General features: G+C 37.8%; 1 protein-coding gene across 2 annotated transcripts in view; it reads right to left on the bottom strand.

Moving 5' to 3' along the window:
- Positions 1–19,752, bottom strand: part of RELN (reelin) — a 267,668-nt gene that overhangs the window by 139,216 nt on the left and 108,700 nt on the right. For both annotated transcript variants that reach the window (XM_052680833.1, XM_052680834.1), the window contains exons 5-7: positions 10,648–10,680; positions 9,579–9,657; positions 2,809–2,905 (exon numbers count right to left, since the gene is read on the bottom strand). In XM_052680833.1, the coding sequence (XP_052536793.1) occupies positions 2,809–2,905; positions 9,579–9,657; positions 10,648–10,680 (209 nt within the window). The remainder of the gene's footprint in view (positions 1–2,808; positions 2,906–9,578; positions 9,658–10,647; positions 10,681–19,752) is intronic.

Here is a 19,752-nt window from a genome sequence, read left to right as displayed (position 1 = left end):
AATCTGAAACAGCAATTTTCAAAACTATTTGAAAATTTCCCATTATCTGTACATTATATTTGCAGAAAATACAATTTTTCTCTCCTTGGAATATTTCTAAAAGGCAATTATAGCCTTTAAGCAAAACCAAGGAGGCTGCATTTATATCAGCTCTTTTAAAATTGCAGTTGTCCCAGTTTATGTTCATTCTGTCAGGATTGATTCAATATTACGTATCGCTTTTATCATGCCAAGTAATAAAGTGCTTTCTGACTTGAGTTATGAGTACCTATTATATTAGCTTACATTCAATTAATTATGTTCTGTTGTGCAAGTTCTAATTTCAAAATGAAACCCTTTATCAATGTTCAGTAGCTCATATTGCCAAGAAATTAAATGTTATCATTCATCACAAAAGATGTTCAGAAAAAAATAAAAGAGAATATGTTGAGAGCTGTTCAGGTAATGTTTCAGAAAACAAAAAACAAAACGACAACATTTGATCTTCCAAAAACCTTTTGAAGAGTCTTGTAAAGGACTGGTAAGTTCAGATACTGCAGAAAGGAAAACTACTTTTTTTCTGAGCAGGCAGGGAGTCTTTAGTAGCTATTTTTCTCTGCAACATCCCTCACACTAAATATCTTCGCAGGATTTTACCAGTGGTAAATTCTCACCAACAGACACAGACAATTGGTATTAAACAACCTCTCCCAGCAGCAGCAGGCAGCTACAGGCAGTAAGGAGCGGAGACGGAGGTCAAGGAAGAAAACCAGTAGCTGTCACAGTTGTTGATAAAATACATTTTGCAAATTCAACTCCACTTAGTATTTTAAAGCAATAATGTGGAAAAAGGAGCCATGAACAGAAACAGATTTCAAGAGCAATTTCAAGAATGGGATTCAAAAATAGATAAAGATTGGAGAAGTAAAAAAGGTTTTAAAAATGTTGACAGGAAGAGATAAATTGTTCAGATGCTGAAAGATGGTTACACATGAATATCAAGTCATCTTAAAGAAAATTAGGATTAAAATATATGTCCATATTTGAAAATGAACCCAGGTCAGACCTGTGGTATGAGCAGTGCCCTGTGCTCACCCCAAGTATTAAACGCTTCATAAGCGTTTGATTTTTCGGCAACATTGCCATAATACTTATACTTCCATTATTAGGCTTAGAGCTGTTTATAAGCATGATTATTTTTTCAGCTGATTATTTAATCACACCATTTAGGAATCATAATATTTTCTCCCAAGTTCCTGATGCTAGGACAGTGCCATTTTGCTATGTGGCAGTACAAGAGAACAGTCCAATGCTGGATTTCTAAGTCAATTTGCGATTAATGAAGGTAGGCTGAATTACATGTCAGCAGGAAGAAGACATCTAATTAACAACATTTTAAACTACGTGGGACCCTTGGTTTGCTAAATGCAAGTAAGTTATTTTTCAGGAAGTTACCTACATGCAATACTGGAATTTAAAATGAGTAAGAAAATGTGGAAAAAGCATCCTAGTGGTGTGACTTCATTTCTTTACAAGGCATAAAACAATGCATTTCCTCTCAAGGCAGTTAATGAAGCTTAGCGTGTTCGGATAGAATTCAAAGTAGCAGAGAGGCAATTTAGCAGCACTGTCAGGATTTCCCTGCCGGAGTTGGCTATGGAGGGAATGACTGAAACTCTCCCTTACCCATAAAATAAATGAATTGCTTTTAAATCTGTTTATGCCTTTGAGTCACCAGCAACATCTTCATTGCATTTGTGCAATTTTGATCTCACTTCAAGATGTAAAATTAATCCCATTAAAGGAATTGTTAGTGTCTGAAACAAGGAGAAGATTCTTGGCCAAAACCACTTCTGTTTTATGGCCCTCTTCCATCTATCCTCTTCAAATAGCTCTCATTACCCTCTCCCTCCACTCAGAATACTATTGAAAACATGAAAATTAATTTTGAATTATACAGGCTTTGAGCTGCTCTTGTAATTTTTCAGTTCTTTCAAAATTTCCCATTTTATCTACATCACTGCAGCTAACTGCTGGTGTCAGCTGCAGCATGTGGGCATTGGTTATATATCTTTCAATTAATTTCCCCCACCCAGATGATCCCAAGTTAATGCAAGTTGCACCATATTGTTTATTTCTGCAATTTTATGGCCAAACTACACCCCAGTGAAGTTATTCTGTCACCTTCATCATGACTCAATTTGCTACATACACTTTCCTTAGTATGGCAGGTGCTTGCTCCAGGCTGCATTTAAATCTGTAGAATGCCTTGTTTGCAAGTGATGCTTTACAACCAAACTAACATTTGTCAACAACGACAAGAAAAAAAAAAGGGGGGGACGGAGCTAATAGAATAGAAGAAGAAAAATGAACCTTGTCTTTATTTCATTGTCGGAAATAAAAAGATGATGACAACAATTTGATAACAAAGCTCTGTTACATCACCTTTCACAGAATCACAGAATGGTCTGGGTTGGATGGGACCTCAAGGATCATGAATCTTCAACCCCCCTGCCACAGGCAGGGCCACCAGCCTTCACGTTTAATACTAGACCAGGCTGCCCAGGGCCTCATCCAACCTGGCCTTGAACACCTCCAGAGACAGGGCATCCACAACTTCTCTTTACAGAGACATCCACAGCCTGTCTTTACAGATACTTCAAAAAATGAATATACACTGGATCAAGAGATATTCCCTTGCAAAAGATTGCAACAATTTTTGGTTATCAGTCATCTATTATTTTGGATGTTCCTGTGGTGTTCTTCCATGGCATTATCACCTTTGCTAAGGAGACTGTCTGCTGAACACCAAACCTGCAAAGCACTTACCAGCTCTCGGGGACCATATGGCTCACAGAAAGTGATGGCACTGCCGTGCATAATCACACCACACTGTTCTCCAATCTCACAGTTGCTGCATTCAGACCTGCAGGAAGAACAGAACATGTTCAAAATGGAAACGAGAAACCACACACTGGAGGTGGCATCAGGCATGAAGACTGTAAAATAAGACTGTTATATTTTGGCACTCAAATCACACTGTTTCACTAACACAAGGTCAAGCACCTCTAAGTCTGAGGTGCTAAATCTGCCTCTTGATAAAGGACCATGTGGATAGGTAGATAGGTACTTGCGCTTTACTGCAAAACATGGGTAGGATCACATCAGAGAAACAAACCAGAGCAACTGAGTGATTTTATAATGCCACTTTAGATCACAGGGACAATAAGTAATTCAGAGGTATCCTAGTTTGCAGAACTTAGAACATCACTTTCCTGCTTTCCTGCATCACTTCTGCATGGCTTTGGCTTTACCACCTTTCTCTCAGGGACAGAAATCTCATTCCTGGAAATGAACAGAATAAAACACTCTGGTCTGGAGAGAAAACCAGCCTTAGTATGCCTTCAGTCCTCTATTGCCCTCATGCAGCATGGATGGAGACCAAGGCCTAGCACAGAGCTTGGCCTTTAGGCAGCTCACTGAGTTCCTCTTGACAAGGCTGTCGTACTCCTCCAAACAGGAACAGGAATGGACACTGCAGATTTTGAAACCTTGAACTCTCCAGGTGCAGGGTTATCTATTCTAAAGGGCAGAATGAAGGTGAGAACCAAGCAGGGAGGTGGCACTGTCACAGGAGAGCTTGGAGTGTTCAATGTCTGCCATTCATGTTGTTGCAAATCAAATGCAGAGACAACATTTGCTCTGGGGACAAATCCATTGTAAGCAATGGTGAATTCACTCCAAACCTACTCATTTCTTTCCAATTTCTGTCTGTACTTTGATAACCGATATTTTTAGAGTCTAAAGTGAAATGGACTTCAGTAAGGGATGCTTAGACCTTTTCTTCTTTGGCTACTCTCACACAAAATGCCTCTGGCTTGGCCACCTTTTCTGATGCAGTATGCCACAAAAATACACATTCCCATAGTTTAGTAATTTGCGAAGGCTTGACCTCATTCTCCAGCCAATTTCTGGATGACAGAATTCAGATGAAAAGGAAGAGATTTCAACAAGATAGGGGCTTGTTGATAAATATGATCATAGCGATGATCACAGTTAATTCCTATGCAAATTTCCTTGATCTTTTTCACTTCTTTTCCTAAGTTATGGTGCTGGTTTGTCTTTTCATTGGTAAGTGTCGTGCCAAACCTCTGTTGAGTCCTTCTGGAAGCATCTTGAAGCTGGATATTTCTATTCCTGAGTGTCTGAAAACCATAAGCATACCATGGGCACAGTTAGGACAATTTAAATCTCTGACTGCATTGCTGGGAATGGTCCAGCAGCATCATCAAAGGGTCAAATCTACCCAGAGAGCTGGGGCTGAGGAATAGATGTTAGACTTTCAGATGCACAGATGTAGTGAATAATTGATTGCACTTGTTATTTTGGGTTTATTCACTTGATCCAGGGTCAGCTCAATGCAGGGTTGGCTCTAATGTGCCCAAGTCTATTACAGAAATCAAAGATGAAAACCTCTTCCCACTTCATAAGTCACTCTCTTATTCTAAGATTTTATTAAAGTAAATTTCATTTCCAGTTACCAGAATAAAGTCAGATTTAAAACATCCTTGATTTTTAACTTGTATGGAAATTTAACTAACGTCATTCAGCAAATCACATTTATAGCATTTAGTATTTTGGATTTAAGTAGCAAAACTGAATCCTCTAATAAAGTAATGTAGTTTCTATTGATTTGAATGAATTAATATTTACTTACATAAGCCACAGCTGGCCCATAATTTTATTTTTCAGTATAGCTCAAGAAGAGAGCATGTGAATGAACTGAAGCATGCCTTAGGAGAAGGCAAAGAAACAGGGTTTAGATTGTGTATGTTTTCTCATTATCTAAATTTCACTTGATCTCTAAACCTTGGTAACTGAAGAACATGGGAACAGGAATAAGAATAGCTGGAATTCTGTAGTATTCTGGCTGCTTATAATCATTATTTTATTATATATATTATGTGCCCCTATGCTCTTGGGTTTGATAGCAGAGTAACTGCCTGAAATCTCCATATATGCAGAGACACATATATGGCAGGAAAACCTTACCTACAAATACTACATAGAGAATATTTACGCCCTAATAAAAAGACATACTACTTAAGCCAAGTGATAATGCAATTGTTTCCTTATCATATATAAAAAATATTAAGATTTAGCTGTTAATTTATTCTACTGCTGTAATGTGGTCTAGAAATGTAACACAGCTCTTTCATCACCACTCATCTTCTCTAGGATGACTCCTCTCATTAGAAATTGTATGTTTGTGCTCTCTTTGAAATGTATCACTTCTGACAACAAATTGCCCAGCAGCTTGACAGGAATGTATGAAGAGTAAGGTAATTGATCTGGTGTTCCTCAGATCATCATCATCATCATATTATGTTTAGAAATGACCCAATTTACTCCTCTCTGGTGCAGACAGTAAGGTTAATTTCTTTTCCATTCATATGACCAGGAGACAGTATTAATCGCTGTGTCTAGGTGCAGCTTTTTGCTTTCTCACCCGCCTGGTATAAAGTCTTAGCACATTAAAATCACTTCAGCTTTCTCTTCACAGCTGGTTCTCACTGGCACTGTTGATGTTTGTTATATTCATCTAGATGTCTTCTCTGCAGACTGCCATCACTCTCATCACCAGCCTAGAGTCCCATCTCTCTCAGCTATTGTTCTTCACTTTGCTGAAGGGGAAACATCTGCTGCTTCCTCATCACTATTTGTCATCTTGTTTCCCTCTACAAAATCTGAGTTTGTAGACAGTATATTGACTGATGTCTTTTGTGATGTTTGGACTAGAAGGTAAACATCTCAAACAGCCACGAGATTTTAAAACATAAATCTTTCTGAAGTTTAATCCCACAGTTTTAGTGCAATTTGGAAATCACTTTAGGACCTTTCTCTCCTGTCACAAAGCTCTGCAATTTCTGTGCCATTGGATATATCACTGTACCTCTTCATTTCTCGTATGCTATGAAGAAGCAATGGAGTCTGTTTCTTACTGATTGATTTTACTTGCTCAGTTTTTCTTCAGATCGTCTTTGAGGAGTTTATCTTTTGTAAGTGATTGCTGTTTGGAGTGTCGATGGGCTTTGAGATGAAACATGGTACTAAATTGAGAGAGTTTAGCCAGCAACAGCTTTCATGTAGTTTTTCTTTTTCAGACGTACTGAATTCCTTGTTATCTACATCCCTGTTGTTAAAGCATAGAATTGCCAGAACCACTATTAATTTATGCATCTGCTTTCCCCTCTCTTTGTCTCAAGATTAATTCATTCAGTGTAAAGATATCTTCATCTAGATTTGTTCTTGTTTGAACTGTTTTAGTTGTTACATAGCATCATTTTTTACTCTTCTCTGTTATGAGGTTATATAGAGGCAAGATGATCATAGAAGCATGTATCCAATGAACTAGATTATTTTTCACATATCACCTATATTGGTCCTTCATTCTTTTCTCATCCAAATATCATTTGGCCTTTTATATTCCAAGATACAGACCACATGTTTAGAAAATGCCCAAAATCTTCTTTCTCTGCCGCTACTACAAAGTATTCCTCTTATATATCAACTAGGACATCATAAAAGCAAATTACATTTCCAGAAACATGCAGTTCTGCCTTCAGAAAAGTTTTACGAAGCCTTATCTCCCCTAAAGACTAGAGAGCAAGTTTCCCTGTGCAAGGGCTTCCTGTATTTAAATTTACATGATGCAACTACTGAGGAAATCTATTACTTCCATGGTTTCTGGGTTTTCTGAACTAACACACTCCTGCCAGCTTACAGCAGATAGACCATGAAGCAGTTGTGCTATTAGACTTTTCATTGAAAAATGCAATACAAGCTACGGTTTTCTGCAAGCCAGCTGTGAACTGCTTAGCATGTGGTGTGCTGACAACAGAGTAGGAGTCATTTAACCAGCTTACACACCGAATACATGTTAGACATGAAATGCATTGGGTATTCATGAATCCAAGAGTCATATTATTTCAGAACGAAGTGAGATCTTTGTAAAGTACACTGCAAATGTGATTAGAAGAGTGAGGAAATCTTTGCTTAAATAAACAAGTTTTTATGCTTCTAAAGTTTGGCAACTTTAGAAATAGTCACATTCTGACAGTACTGCTTGCTGGAAGACAGAAGTAGGAAACTCAGTAGGACACACCCCATATGGAAATCTCTGTGGTGGCTGAGTCCCAAGTAAATGAAAGAAAAGATGCTTCAGTTCCTGCATTCCCAATACAGAAGCCCTCCCTGTTTCCTCCTTCGCTTGATGTTTCCTCGCCTGCTCCCTCTTCCTTTCTTCTCTTTCCCACTTCAATTTTTCCTGTTTTCTCTCTGTTACCAAACTGATTTTTATCAGGAACCCATTTCCAGATCTTGATTTTTCTGATTACAAAGAGCCCTATCCCATCCCTTCTTCTCTTTTCACCTCACACCTCCAGAAACACCCAAGGTTTTCCCTCTCATTTCCTGAGCCTCTGAAGGAACAAATGGCTGCTAGGTAGAATGTGTCTCGTAATGCATTTCAAAGCTCAGAAATCTATATTAAAACAAGTAGACACTTTCAAAATCATACAGTGCCATTGTGCAAAATAGCTATTTGATGTGGAGTGGCACTCCAGCTCTGCTGGGACTCAGAATTAGGCACACACATAAGCTACAAAGGGTTTTGCTCGTGCACTTGAACTTGCTGGAGTTGTGTGTGCAGAGAGTGGTACAGGAGCTGTGACAATGCTAATCACACCAAGCCAGTGTTGCATAGGATCTGGGAAGAAAAGGCCAGAGGAAAATATTAACGTCTCTCTTTTCATCTTTACACAAATAATGGCTTCAGAAAATATTAGAGGGGCTTCGTCTAACTGGCCCCTGGTGACAAGGCGCTGCCGGAGGGTTGGTGCAGCAGGCAGCTGCTCTTGCGCTCAGAGCACAGAGGAGCAGAGCCAGAGCGGGGCTGGAAATCCTGCTCCAGCACTCACTGCAATTGTTTGTGATAAAGATGGGATTTTAGCAGCTGCCAGGGGAAAAATGCAATTTTAGGGGGGATGGTGTAAACTGCTAATAATCCCTGATTTAATTCCCACAAGACAACCAAATGAGAGTGAGCTTCCTGCCACTAAGCAGCTCGTCACTGGAGGGAGAGCTACTGTAGAAATTCTTTATGCAGAAAAGCTCGTGACACCTCATTATAGTTTTATTTGTGCTCTACTTCCATTGAGCCTTGCCGAAGACATTGCCTTTCTGGTGTCATTACAAGAATATCAAGGCACCCATTGCAGGACTGCAGTGAGTTTTAGGACTCTCTCCAAACACAATCCTCTGTGCATTGACCCACCAGCCAAGGTGGGTCAAGGTTATTCCATAGAGACCACATCCAAATCTCAGAGACAAAAAGAGCAGGACACAAGGGCCTCTTTTAGACTGAAATTTCTCTGTTGAGACTTCTGAAAAGCAAGGATGAATTTGAAGATAAGAGAGCAATGAATAAATAAATTATGGAGGCTCCCAACAGACAGGCTCTCTGTGAGTTATGAGACATCTGCAGGGAAATAATGCCTCCTCTCATTTCCTTCCACTCAAGTCCATTTAACACGCTGCTGCTAAAGCTATCTACCTTGGCAGCTATTCTGTTACCCATTAAGAGTCCTTGATCTATTCATTCCCATAAAAAAAAAGAGTTGGTTATTTTTTTTTTTTTATATTACAGCATTCCAGGTCCTTAATGTGTCTGTCCAGAAAAACATTTGAAGAGAAAATACAAAAGGAACAAAAGGAGGGAAAATAGTAGGCACATACTAAAACCTGTTACAATAAATATATGCAAAAGAAAAATATCTGTAGCATTTCATAAACCATAATTTTTTTTACATGATGGTGAAATGCAAAAGACCTGCACGTATAGGAAACTGTGAGAGACCTTAATAAAAAGGAAAACTAAATTAGATTTAAAAGAACAAATGTATTCCTAAATAACAAATGCAGTAACTGCTAAAAGCACATTTTGCCTGAAAGAGATAAAGTAACTCACTAAGATATCCCTGTCTTGTATGAACGAAATTAATTAAATTAGTTACATTTATGAAATGAATTGAACTGAAATGAACTGAAATAAATTTCAACTCGAGTTGATTTTCTACTTTCAATGTTTTGGAAGTATTTTATCTCAGTTTAAAATGAGTTTGACTATAGTTAGCTTCACCAGAAATACGTATTACGTCAACAGGAAATCAAAAAATAATCAAAACAAAGAAATTTAAGCATTCAAATTCATCATCTTTTCCATTAAACGCTTTGATTTGAAGAAATCAACATTTTCACACAAAATCATTCATGGAGTTTTGCTCTACTCCTTGTATTTTTGGATTAATTCAAAATTTGAACTGAATAAGAATTTCCTGCTCGCTTCAATGGACTTAAGAATTTCTCACTCAATCATTAATCAAGAAATTAACAAGCTAGTATATTTAGATCTTTAAGGAGCAAAGACATACATAAGGTTATAAAAATGTGAGCTGAGGTATCTGGGAATTAAAATAATACTCTGTAATAACCGGAATGTCTTAATTTACTGAGATGTGTGTAAAAAGTCTGAAACTCACCACATGCTAGGATTCAACTCTTGCTGATGGTACGAGTCAAAGTCATCTCGTAGGATAATGCTGTCACTGTGCATTTCAGCTAGAACAAAAGAAAGTGTCATATGCAAAAATCCAGTGTAATCACCACTTGTTTTCCAGTTCTGATAAATGCATGCTTAATGTTTTAACATCTGTTATTTCTTCTGAAAGTTCAGAAAAAAAAAACAACTTTCAAATCCAGAATTTGGAAGCACTGGCACAAGGGGAGATGAGAGGTCCTCATGAGAGTACTCTGTTTCTAAAAGTCAGGAGATCCACTTGGGTAACTGACAAGCAAAAAGCCATGAGTTCATTGGGATTTTTCTGCTGCAGTCAGTGGAGGTGGAAGTAAAGGCAGATTCATTCAAGATGCCTAAGCTGTGAGTGAGATTACACAAGTGCTTCCAACCATTAACCTGCAAGCTTTGGAATTCAGCTTTTGCCCTAAATTTACTGTTTCATTTATATGTAATGACCAAAACATCCAAACCCTGAAACTTGTTCCAGTACTTGCATTAAACAGACACTTTTTCTACAAATGATTGCATGAAATGAATTAAGTGACTATCACCTTCTATTCAGAACAAAGGTGCTGGAATCTATTCTGCAATGACCAACTTGCAGTGACCAATGACCAAAGCTCAGCTGTTGCTGAGTACAAGTTAGTGCTCTGTGGCACTGCCCTGTTGCTGGGTGCACCTTGGAGTTGCACAGGGACAAAACCTTCCCAGTAACCCAGTGCTGGTGTGACAGCATTCTCCCACAGTGGAGGTTATTTATCCTTATTCAAATGGATGCTCTAACAGAGAGCAAAAAAATCTCTGCGGCGTGATGTACTCACACTGCAAAGGCTCAAAGGCAATAAATAAACAACAATAAAAATCACAGTGAAAAAACAACTAATCAGAGTTAGACATAATTCAATTCATTTTATATGAGTTTCATTTTTATTTGAATTCCCCAGAGCTAGTTTCATGTGACCTTACGGATTGTTTATTGTAACAAAGTTAGTGTTTCTGAGTTTTGGTAGTAAGAATGACAAATCACCTACCTAGGTGAGGATGTAATGGAGCTTCTGTTGGAGCTGTGGAGAACAAAGACACACAGTGCATGAATATCTGCTGTGATCAGTGCTTAACTGCAGCATCAAAGATCAGTTTGGCATAAAACAAATTCTAGCAGCGTGTTCTACTAAGTCAACTCTTCAGACACTTTAATTATGAAAAATATGACACATTGAGAGTTATACAAATACAACAGGAGCTAAAAATAAATAAATATTCTCTGGTTAAAATAAGCACCAATAATAAATGAAATATATAAACTTGTGCAGCAAGGGAAGAAAGATTACTTGTAGTCAAGGATTATGAAATATTAGAAACAGCTCAGAGTAAGATTCAGTAAGTTAATAATTTACTAGGGGAGTGGAAATTAAGTTGAATAAAAGAAATAAAGTCTAGGAGAGGCAAAAAAAATCCATACTTTGACCATTTATTCTGCTCAATACTACATTTTACTAGGCACATTGCTGGAAGGAAAAACCCTACTTTACCTAGTGCAACAAAAAAGGGAGTATCTCAGCATATCACTGAATCAAACACTTATTTTTGAGCACATTTTTGTGTGCACTGCTGAACTAATTCCTTAGTAGATCCTTTCACAAAATAGTAGAATAAATTAATGACTCACTATACATGGGTATGTGCATTTGAAAGGACTAAACTTGATTGAGAAGCCATTTCCTAACACTTTGAAACAGGAATCTTGGTGTAAAGTTACACAAATGAAAACAGAACATAAATACATATATAAACAAAGAATTCAGGACAGGTAGAACAGAATGGTAGATACTGCATAGTAGCTACTACATCGATGACTTCATCCAGTCTTAAATCCCAAATATGTTACATGTCATTCAAAGAGTGCGTATCAGTGAGCTCATGGGAAGCAGCTATCTTGTTTGCCTCTCAGTACCTCATAAAAGAGGCTATATTTTAGCTGTGTGTTGTACTTCAGAAAACAGAACACAAGTAAAAGAAAAAAGATGATTCTGAGTTTCTTGTTGAGCATTGACCTAAATCATATTATAGTCCTGATTTCTTTATTATATGGCAAAAAAATTACTGAAATACTGCAATTTTTGTCACAGCAACTGATTAATTTTTAAATTTTCTAAATTGAAAAAAATTGAAAAAAATTACAAATGAATGCAGCAAGCTGTGTAAGGCCCTCACACATCGTCATCCAAGAAAAAACTCAGAAATTTCAATTTTTATCTTCCTATTTTCTCCTTAACCATTTGATTTGCTTAGAGGCACGACATTTTGTAATGAAATTGCAATATTCCATGGGAATGATGGTGATTAAGAGGATGGAGCAAGAAACAAGCGAGGTATCTGCAGATCAGAAAAGGATGGCAAGCAGTCTGGGTTTAGCTCAGGCAGGCGGCTTTGCCTCAGCTGACTTACAACAGGAGACTGCCATCTTTTACACCATCAAGTAACCAGACAGTGCAACATGGCCACTGAAAGCTTCACTGCAGCAGAGAGCAAGGACATTCTTAAGGGACTTATGTTGTAAAGAAATTGCAGATAGGAAAGAAATATGAAATGGTTTTTTTTCTTTTGCATCTAACAGGACACAAGAAAATGGCCTCAAGTTGCACCAGAGGAAGTTTAGATGGTGGGAAGAATTTCTACATGGAAAGAGCAGTTCAGCATTAGAAAAGGCTGCCCAGGGAGGTGATGAAGTCACTACCTCTGGAGGAATTGAAGAGATGTGTGGATGTGGTGCTTAGGGATGTGTTTTAGTAGTGGACTTGTAGTGTCAGGTGATGGCTGGATTTGATGAGCTTAAGGATCTTAAAGGCCTCAAAGATTCTGTGATTTTATGATTCTAACACACTGTATTTTTACACAAGAAAATGATTCACATAAAGGTGTGAGAAGCAGCCAACTTGTCTTCCTGAGCAGAAATGCTGATTATGAATAGCAGTGGCCCAGACTTCTCATCACGACTTTATACAAGCTGGAGCAATTGGACACCAACTGCAAGCTAGATCTTAGCAGTGCCTCCATGGTAATGCTGGTGGATACTGCCCAGGAAAAGGCAGCATTGTTCTTCTCCACGGAGGCATGTATATACTTCTTAGAAGACTTAGAAACTCTTTGCATAGAAAAAATGGATTAACTTGGATTAGCGGAATTGTTTCCTAGGTAGAACAATGCAGCTGCTCTGTTTGTTGTTTTTTTTTTTTTTTGCCTGCAGAAAAGGAAATACACTGTGGTGTGAGATTTGAAATAGTCTTGATGTTGCTAGTGGTTAAGCCTAAAATAAGACCTCTGTCTCTGATGCTCTGTCTTAACCCTTTTCATTAGTTCTGGGTCATCACAAGGGGGGATCTGTAAGGACAGGCGTGGCTGAGAGCCGCTGCTGGTGCTCTTCTACGAGAAGAATGGTCACGTCAGGCCAGGTCACGGACAGACTTGTTAGCTGGCTGAGCAAATTTCATTAGCCTGCGAAGAAACTCAATTGAAAGAGACGTTCCTCTCCAACAAAAGCAATTCAGACCTCAAAATTAAATGAAAGACTAAATTCTCATTCATCTCAGGTTGCTTGGTATTGCTCTTTGGAAGCTTTGTGCAGAAGGCAATCGAGCCTCGGGTGCACGCTATCACTAATGGTACTTTCTGAATTTACACAAAATTTCATTATTCAGCCAAAATGTACAAGCACAGGACAAACTTGTATTTTTTATATTTAAAAATTTCTTTGCTTTCAGCATTATTTTTAAAATCATAACTAGCCATTTATACAGCCTTTGATTTTTCCTAAAAGGCCTTTTCAATTATGTGCATTGTATACAGCAAAACAAAACTGCTTACCAATAGACTGAAATGAAGGGAATTGTGAACATATGTAATATTACTACTAACCACTCATTTAAAAAACTGCATGTGCAGTTAAGCAAACACTTGGTGTTGGACAAAAGGCTGTTCTTACAAATAAAGATTTTATGAGGAGGAGGTTGATTTTGTTCCCCAAGTCTCCACAGGATCTCAGAAGCCCAAGCATTTTTGCCTCAGGTATTCCTCCATCTAATTTGTAATTCAATTTCTGGAGCTGAACACAACAACAGACTGTGAAGTTACCACTTAATGAGTGATGATCCTAGACTTTAATCTCCCTAAGAATAGTTCCTGTATTACATTTTACATTTCATTGCAAAACACCACTGTGTTAGTCCTCAAGTGTTGTAGTTAAGATCCTCAAAATATTATAAATTTAAAACATCACAGAAAATTAGAAGTATTTTCTTCTGTCTTTTTTCATCCACTCACAGAACTACTTATTTTAAAACAGTGCAGATTGTACAGTGGGCCATACAATATGACTGAAGTAAAACAGAATTTCCTTGCATAAAATGAGAAAGCTAAAAAACTATTACACAGTGCAGAGTAACCAAGCACTGCAAAGATCAAAATTAAAAGAAAAAACTACAGTACTTCAGACTGAGAGAGGAAAAAATGCTATCGTAGTATACATTTTAAACCATGATTCACTTAGATAGTGACACATGATTGAGTGGTCTGAAATTTAGAAACAGTACTTGTGTGGCTTAACAATGTATATTAGCTTGAATGACAATTTGTTCCCTTTAAGAAATTTTAAAGTAAAAGAATTTATTATTAGATTTTAAACCAGTACCCAAGGTATGTACAGAGCTTTACAAGAGGTGAATTGTACTGGGTAAAGAAAGGAAACTGAGCTCGATAGAGCTCACAGTCTAAGAGGCATGAGCAAATACAATACGAGAAAATGTAAGGAAATGTAGGATGCTTGCCTTGTAAGGCAAGGCAATCTTTTTGGTAAGGAAAGCATAGAAAAAAAAGTATACAATACAGTATACAATACAAAGTGATTCAGAGAGAGAAAGGCCACAGTCAAACTGGAAGCGTGAGAAACTCAAAGTATTGGGGAATTCAAAAGTCATTAGGGTCATTGTGGGGCTCTGTGTCCATAAAATGAGGGAGAATGAAGGCATCTTTTGGAGTAAAAGGTTAACATTTTCTGTGGATGAAGTAAGGCTAATGAAAGGTTAACAACAATTAAAATAATACAAAAGTATGTCCTAGTATGGATGAACTAGAGGGGAGGAAAATAAGAAAGAAGTTGCAAGGAAATGTCAGCTCACTCTAGAGGGGCTGGTATATATGGAGGGAAACAAGATTCGTTGCTGAGCCTAGTGCTAATGGAATAATCAGAACGAAAATAATGAAATATGATAATGGCTAATGATTAAGCAAAATGAATATTCAACCTGAAAAGAAGAGCTAACATATTAGAAATTAAACATATGTTCCAGTTACATCAGTTTGTACCACTGACGCACATATTCCATAGACCTGTGTGGTCAACCAAGTGAACAGGGATAGGTAGGAAATGTAGCTTAAGAAGATATTCCAAAAACATTCCTAAAACTCCTTTGAATTAAATACTTTTTTTTTTTTTTTTTTTTTTTTTTAATTTTGGACTTTATTATTTTCAATATAAAGCTAATTTCAGAAACACAGATGTCCCAGAAAAGCATCAAACACCAAGTTCAGCAAGCAGCAGCCATTAGACGTCACTCAGCAATTCATCATAAATGAAAGGTGCAGAAAGGTGTATTATATTTTGCAGATTATGGAAAAATCGAATCTCCTCATTAGCAGCCAGATGAAGACGAAAAAAAAAACCAAACCCAAATATTTTTGTTTAGAATCTTGCCAATACTTTCTCTCCACTGGTAAGCAAAGTTGCTGTTGGAGGTTGAGCATTCCTCTAGAGAGAGTCAGCGTGTTGCCCGAGGGCTGAATCATTCTTGCTGACACATAAGCCAAGGAGCAATATGTCAGCCTTGAACTTCATTCTTCTGTAAAGTACTACTCTGGTCAGGCCGGAGACCCTGCAATCTGTTTCATATTTGTTTTTCAAAGTGTTCTTCAATCCATAATTACAAGGTACAAAACATGCCTAAAAGATCTGCAAACATTCAGGCAGAAGCTATCAAACCAAAGGGAACCTGGGCCAGTTCTCATCATTTACTTTCACATGGATTCATCTCTCAGAGCAGGCAGTGGTTTCTTACAAAAGGAACATCACTTCTACCATTAGTGGTGCTGAATACGAGACTGTATACAGTTCTGGGAATTTTGCTGAAAGAAGTGTTTCTGCACTAGAAGGGAGTAACAATACCCTTCTTCATTTCCATGAGTTTTATGGTTCTGATTCTCCTCCACTCAGGCAGAACTAAATGACAAGCTGACATTCTATGATATGATTCTATAACATGCTCACAAATCTCCCAGCATGGTCTTTATGCCAAAGAACTGTACTACTAGCCCAAAGGTACATAGGGACAAGGGACAACAGTCCCTTAGCCCTTTCACACCAGTCGGGGTGCCAACTGCCTCCATCCCAGCACCATGAGCTCTTTCTCCAACACCATTGCTGTTCTCATACAGAGCTGATGGTCTCCCAAGTTCCACAGCGCAGTGCAGCCAGGTCTCATCTTTAGCCAGCTCCATTTTAATTACACTAGTGTTTTTTTAGTGTAAGATTTTTATTCCACCTAAGACAAGAATAAATATGAATAAATCTGTACTAGTTTACCTTACCAATCTGTAAGGTTACCTTGTTTTTTGCTCATTTTGCTATTAGATAACAAGTTAAATATATTGTTAAAGATACTATTAACAGTATCAAAATGATGATAACTATCATCAGTCATTAACACTCTTACTTTTCCTTGCCAGAATTTGTAACACATCTACATTTTCTGTTTTGGCTTGTAAATTTTTTTGTTTTCTTGTCTGTTTTTATGTTTCCTTTTCTCTTTAATATCTTCTTCAAGATTTATATAAACTTTAAAGCACACATCAGTTCTCAAAGATCTCTCTAGCTTCTTCAAATATTTATTGTACGCTGAACACACAGCTTTTCAAGTGATTGTGTCTTTCCCTGTGGCATCTTTCCTTACTCCATTTACATTATACATAGGGCTGTTGGTTCGGCATTGCCATTCCTTAACACTACCCTTTATCATCCTTTAATTCACTTCCAAATAAGAAATACACTTCCTTTTCACTGCACAAATCCCATTAACTCTATTAGGATTTACTAATGCACATCTAAGGGTAGACAGCCACAGCAATCATGATTTCTGAGATTCTGTGCTTGTTTCATGTCTTCATGTATATCCTTTATACTAGTTATTACGAAGGCTGATATCACCTCTGGTGAATAATTATTATAAAAATGTTGTGTAATAAATCTATAAAGTTTCCCTTTGGTTTTATGTGGTACATTTTTCACTTCAGCCTTTCAGTTAAGTAATGCTTAGAGCCAGAAACAGACCTTAAAACCCCACTTCCGTCAATCTTTCTTGCTGTTTTGCATCTTTATCTTCACTTCTAAATAAACACACTAATTCTTTCTGAAATAATCCTTTATATTATCAGTGTTGCTGAGATTGTGATTGTCTGCATGGAGTTAAAGTGAGGTTTGCTTCAAAGAAAGCATATTTTCTTTAAAATGGAAAATCAATGTTAATAGTGTAAGAGTTGTAATAGTTCTCACTGGTAAGGAAGACCAATGCAATGCACACTGCTTAGGAAATAAAAAAGGGCAGAGGGAAGCCTGGTGCTGGACAGGACTGGAAGCACAACAGGCAACAGAGCTTTTGACCAGATGAGTCAGGAAAACTGGCAGCTGGACAGAAATCTGTCCAAAGCTCTGAGAAGCTGGCATGCTGGAATTTCAAAGGAATTAACTTATTCATGGCTGCCATAGACTGTGGGCTGCTTATAAAACTGCATCTCGGGATGACCCTTGATTAAGACAAACCTGATGGTGGTGGAGTTACCACATTTTCAAACATTCTGGAGAATACAAATCCACAGTTATTTAGTACTCTTTGAACAAAGTAAAGAAAATTGATGGGAATGTTACGGAAAAAAAAAACCACAGAAGTTGTTGAGGATTTGAGAGATGACAACAAGATGGGGAAGCTGGAGGCCTTTTGAGGGATATGGTGCTGGACATGATTCTCTGTGTTTGTGTAGTGGAGAAGGCAGAGGCATAGCCACAGTGAAGCCCAGGTTTGGCACAGCTCATTGTCTTCCGTTCCCTGCATACAGCCAATAAACAAATCCCATTTTCTCTTTATGCTGTGGAGTCCCTGAGTGCTCTGAGACTGCATGTAGTATCATCAGGAGTTATTGTTCTAATCCACACAAGTATTGTCAAATTGTTGATTTAAGGTTGAGTTATGCTCTGAAACTGGGGAAGTGTAAAACAGCAGAGGGAAAGAATTACAGTGTACATTGCCAGCTCTGCTAGCAAAGACTTCTTGTATAGCATCTCAGAAACAAGGACTGTCAAAACCTGTACTGATTGATTTCTACTCGCTACTCTCTGCTTATCAAGGTATTTTCTTCTGTCAGGGGGAATCCTGTTGCTTTGCCCATATTCTCCTTGACCACACTGCCAGCTCTGATACTGGTGGTTATATGTTTCCTCTTGTCTTGCTTGCCTATAGCTTTCATTGTGCTGATAAATGCCAGTGCTCTGGCTCCCTCTCACTCTTCCCTCAATATGTCTCATACTTACGTGTCCTTTCCTTTCCTGTTCTGACCACTGCAGGCTCTGCCTTTGGCACTGGACTTGTTATGCAGCAACAATAGAGAAATTCACCTCCATATGAGACTTTTTACAATTTTATGCTAATAACTGTATCAATTTTTTCACTCTCATGTCTATCCAGCAAGTAGCCCATGTGACATATCCTCACCATTCTCCTTAACACATCCCAAATGGCATTCCTGACAGTACTCCTTTTCTCAAATCTCCTTATACCAGTCACAAAACGTGACACCTGTACAATTTATCTCCTGTTCTGAATACCGAAGATTTTTATGTAATTTCACCATGGATTTTTCCTTCCACACAGTAAAACACTGATACCTGCTGTGTCCAATCACCTTCCATCCAGATCATTATCACGCTCCCTTCTGATTGCCAACACCTGTGTCACACTGCTCTAATTTATTCAAAATATATTTAATTCTAACTTTTGAGCTTGTTACTGGTATCTTCAGTCACCTCTCTGAATTCCCCTGTTTCCCATTGAAATATTAAAATACTGAAAACTCACATGCTGGAACTGAAAACTGAAATGTTTTGCCCTCACTGTCACAGAGGTACGATTCATACTTCATTCACACCTCAATAAATCCTTCTCAATAATGTCCAACAATTTCCTGCTACAAAACTATGGCACAGATATTCCTAAGCTCATATGAAAAAGAAATACTAAGTAGGCCCAAGTATGTATTTTAATTTTACTTGTTTGTTTAAATGACAACAAATTTGTAATATTGAAATGTTTATTTTAGACTGATTTGGTCCATGTCTCTCTTCATGTGGAAATATCCCTGAAATTCTGCAGAGCAAACTATACCATAGAAATCACACAGCACAGATATTCCTTTCTCTCCTATCCATGGAGATTATGGAAGTAGTCACCAGAAGTGATGGATACCTTCCGTACTTCCCACTGCTTTAATGAAGCACATTCAAAGCCATGCATCGCTGGTAGGCAACAACTCTCAACAGGACATTTATTTTGAGGTTATTCATCAAAAGCCTATATATGATAAGCTGCGCAATTAGATTTTCAGATTTTCAGCGTAAGTCAAACATCTTGTTTCGCTTTAAAAATGATCAAAAGTTGTTGGTGAAGGGCAAAAATATGATGGCCTCCTTTCACAAAAAGGGAAGGAAGGTTCTTTGCAAAGCTGCTCGTGAGCAAGGTGGTAAATGAAGCTTTTGCTGTAGGCAGGCTGCATTCTTTTCTTGTTGCTAATGCAGCTATCGTTAATACTCAGCTTGTGATGCTGAGAGTAAACCAAAGACAGTTGTTATAAGCTGAATTTAATGGTATAAAGCAATAAGATGTACTTTATATTCTTCAATATTCAGACAGGACAGAATTCTGGATTTCCCAGATCAATAATCAGAGATGTGCAACCACAGAGAGAGTTGGTTTTGAGAATACAGGGAAGGTCCTGACTATAATTTTCTCAAATTCCTTTTGTGATGAGTAACACTGGCA

This window comes from Tympanuchus pallidicinctus, unplaced genomic scaffold, assembly GCF_026119805.1.
Source record: "Tympanuchus pallidicinctus isolate F22 unplaced genomic scaffold, pur_lepc_1.0 scaffold19, whole genome shotgun sequence".
NCBI lineage: Eukaryota > Metazoa > Chordata > Aves > Galliformes > Phasianidae > Tympanuchus > Tympanuchus pallidicinctus.
The sequence above is the reverse complement of the archived record's forward strand: the minus strand, read 5'-3'. Positions and strand labels throughout refer to the sequence as shown.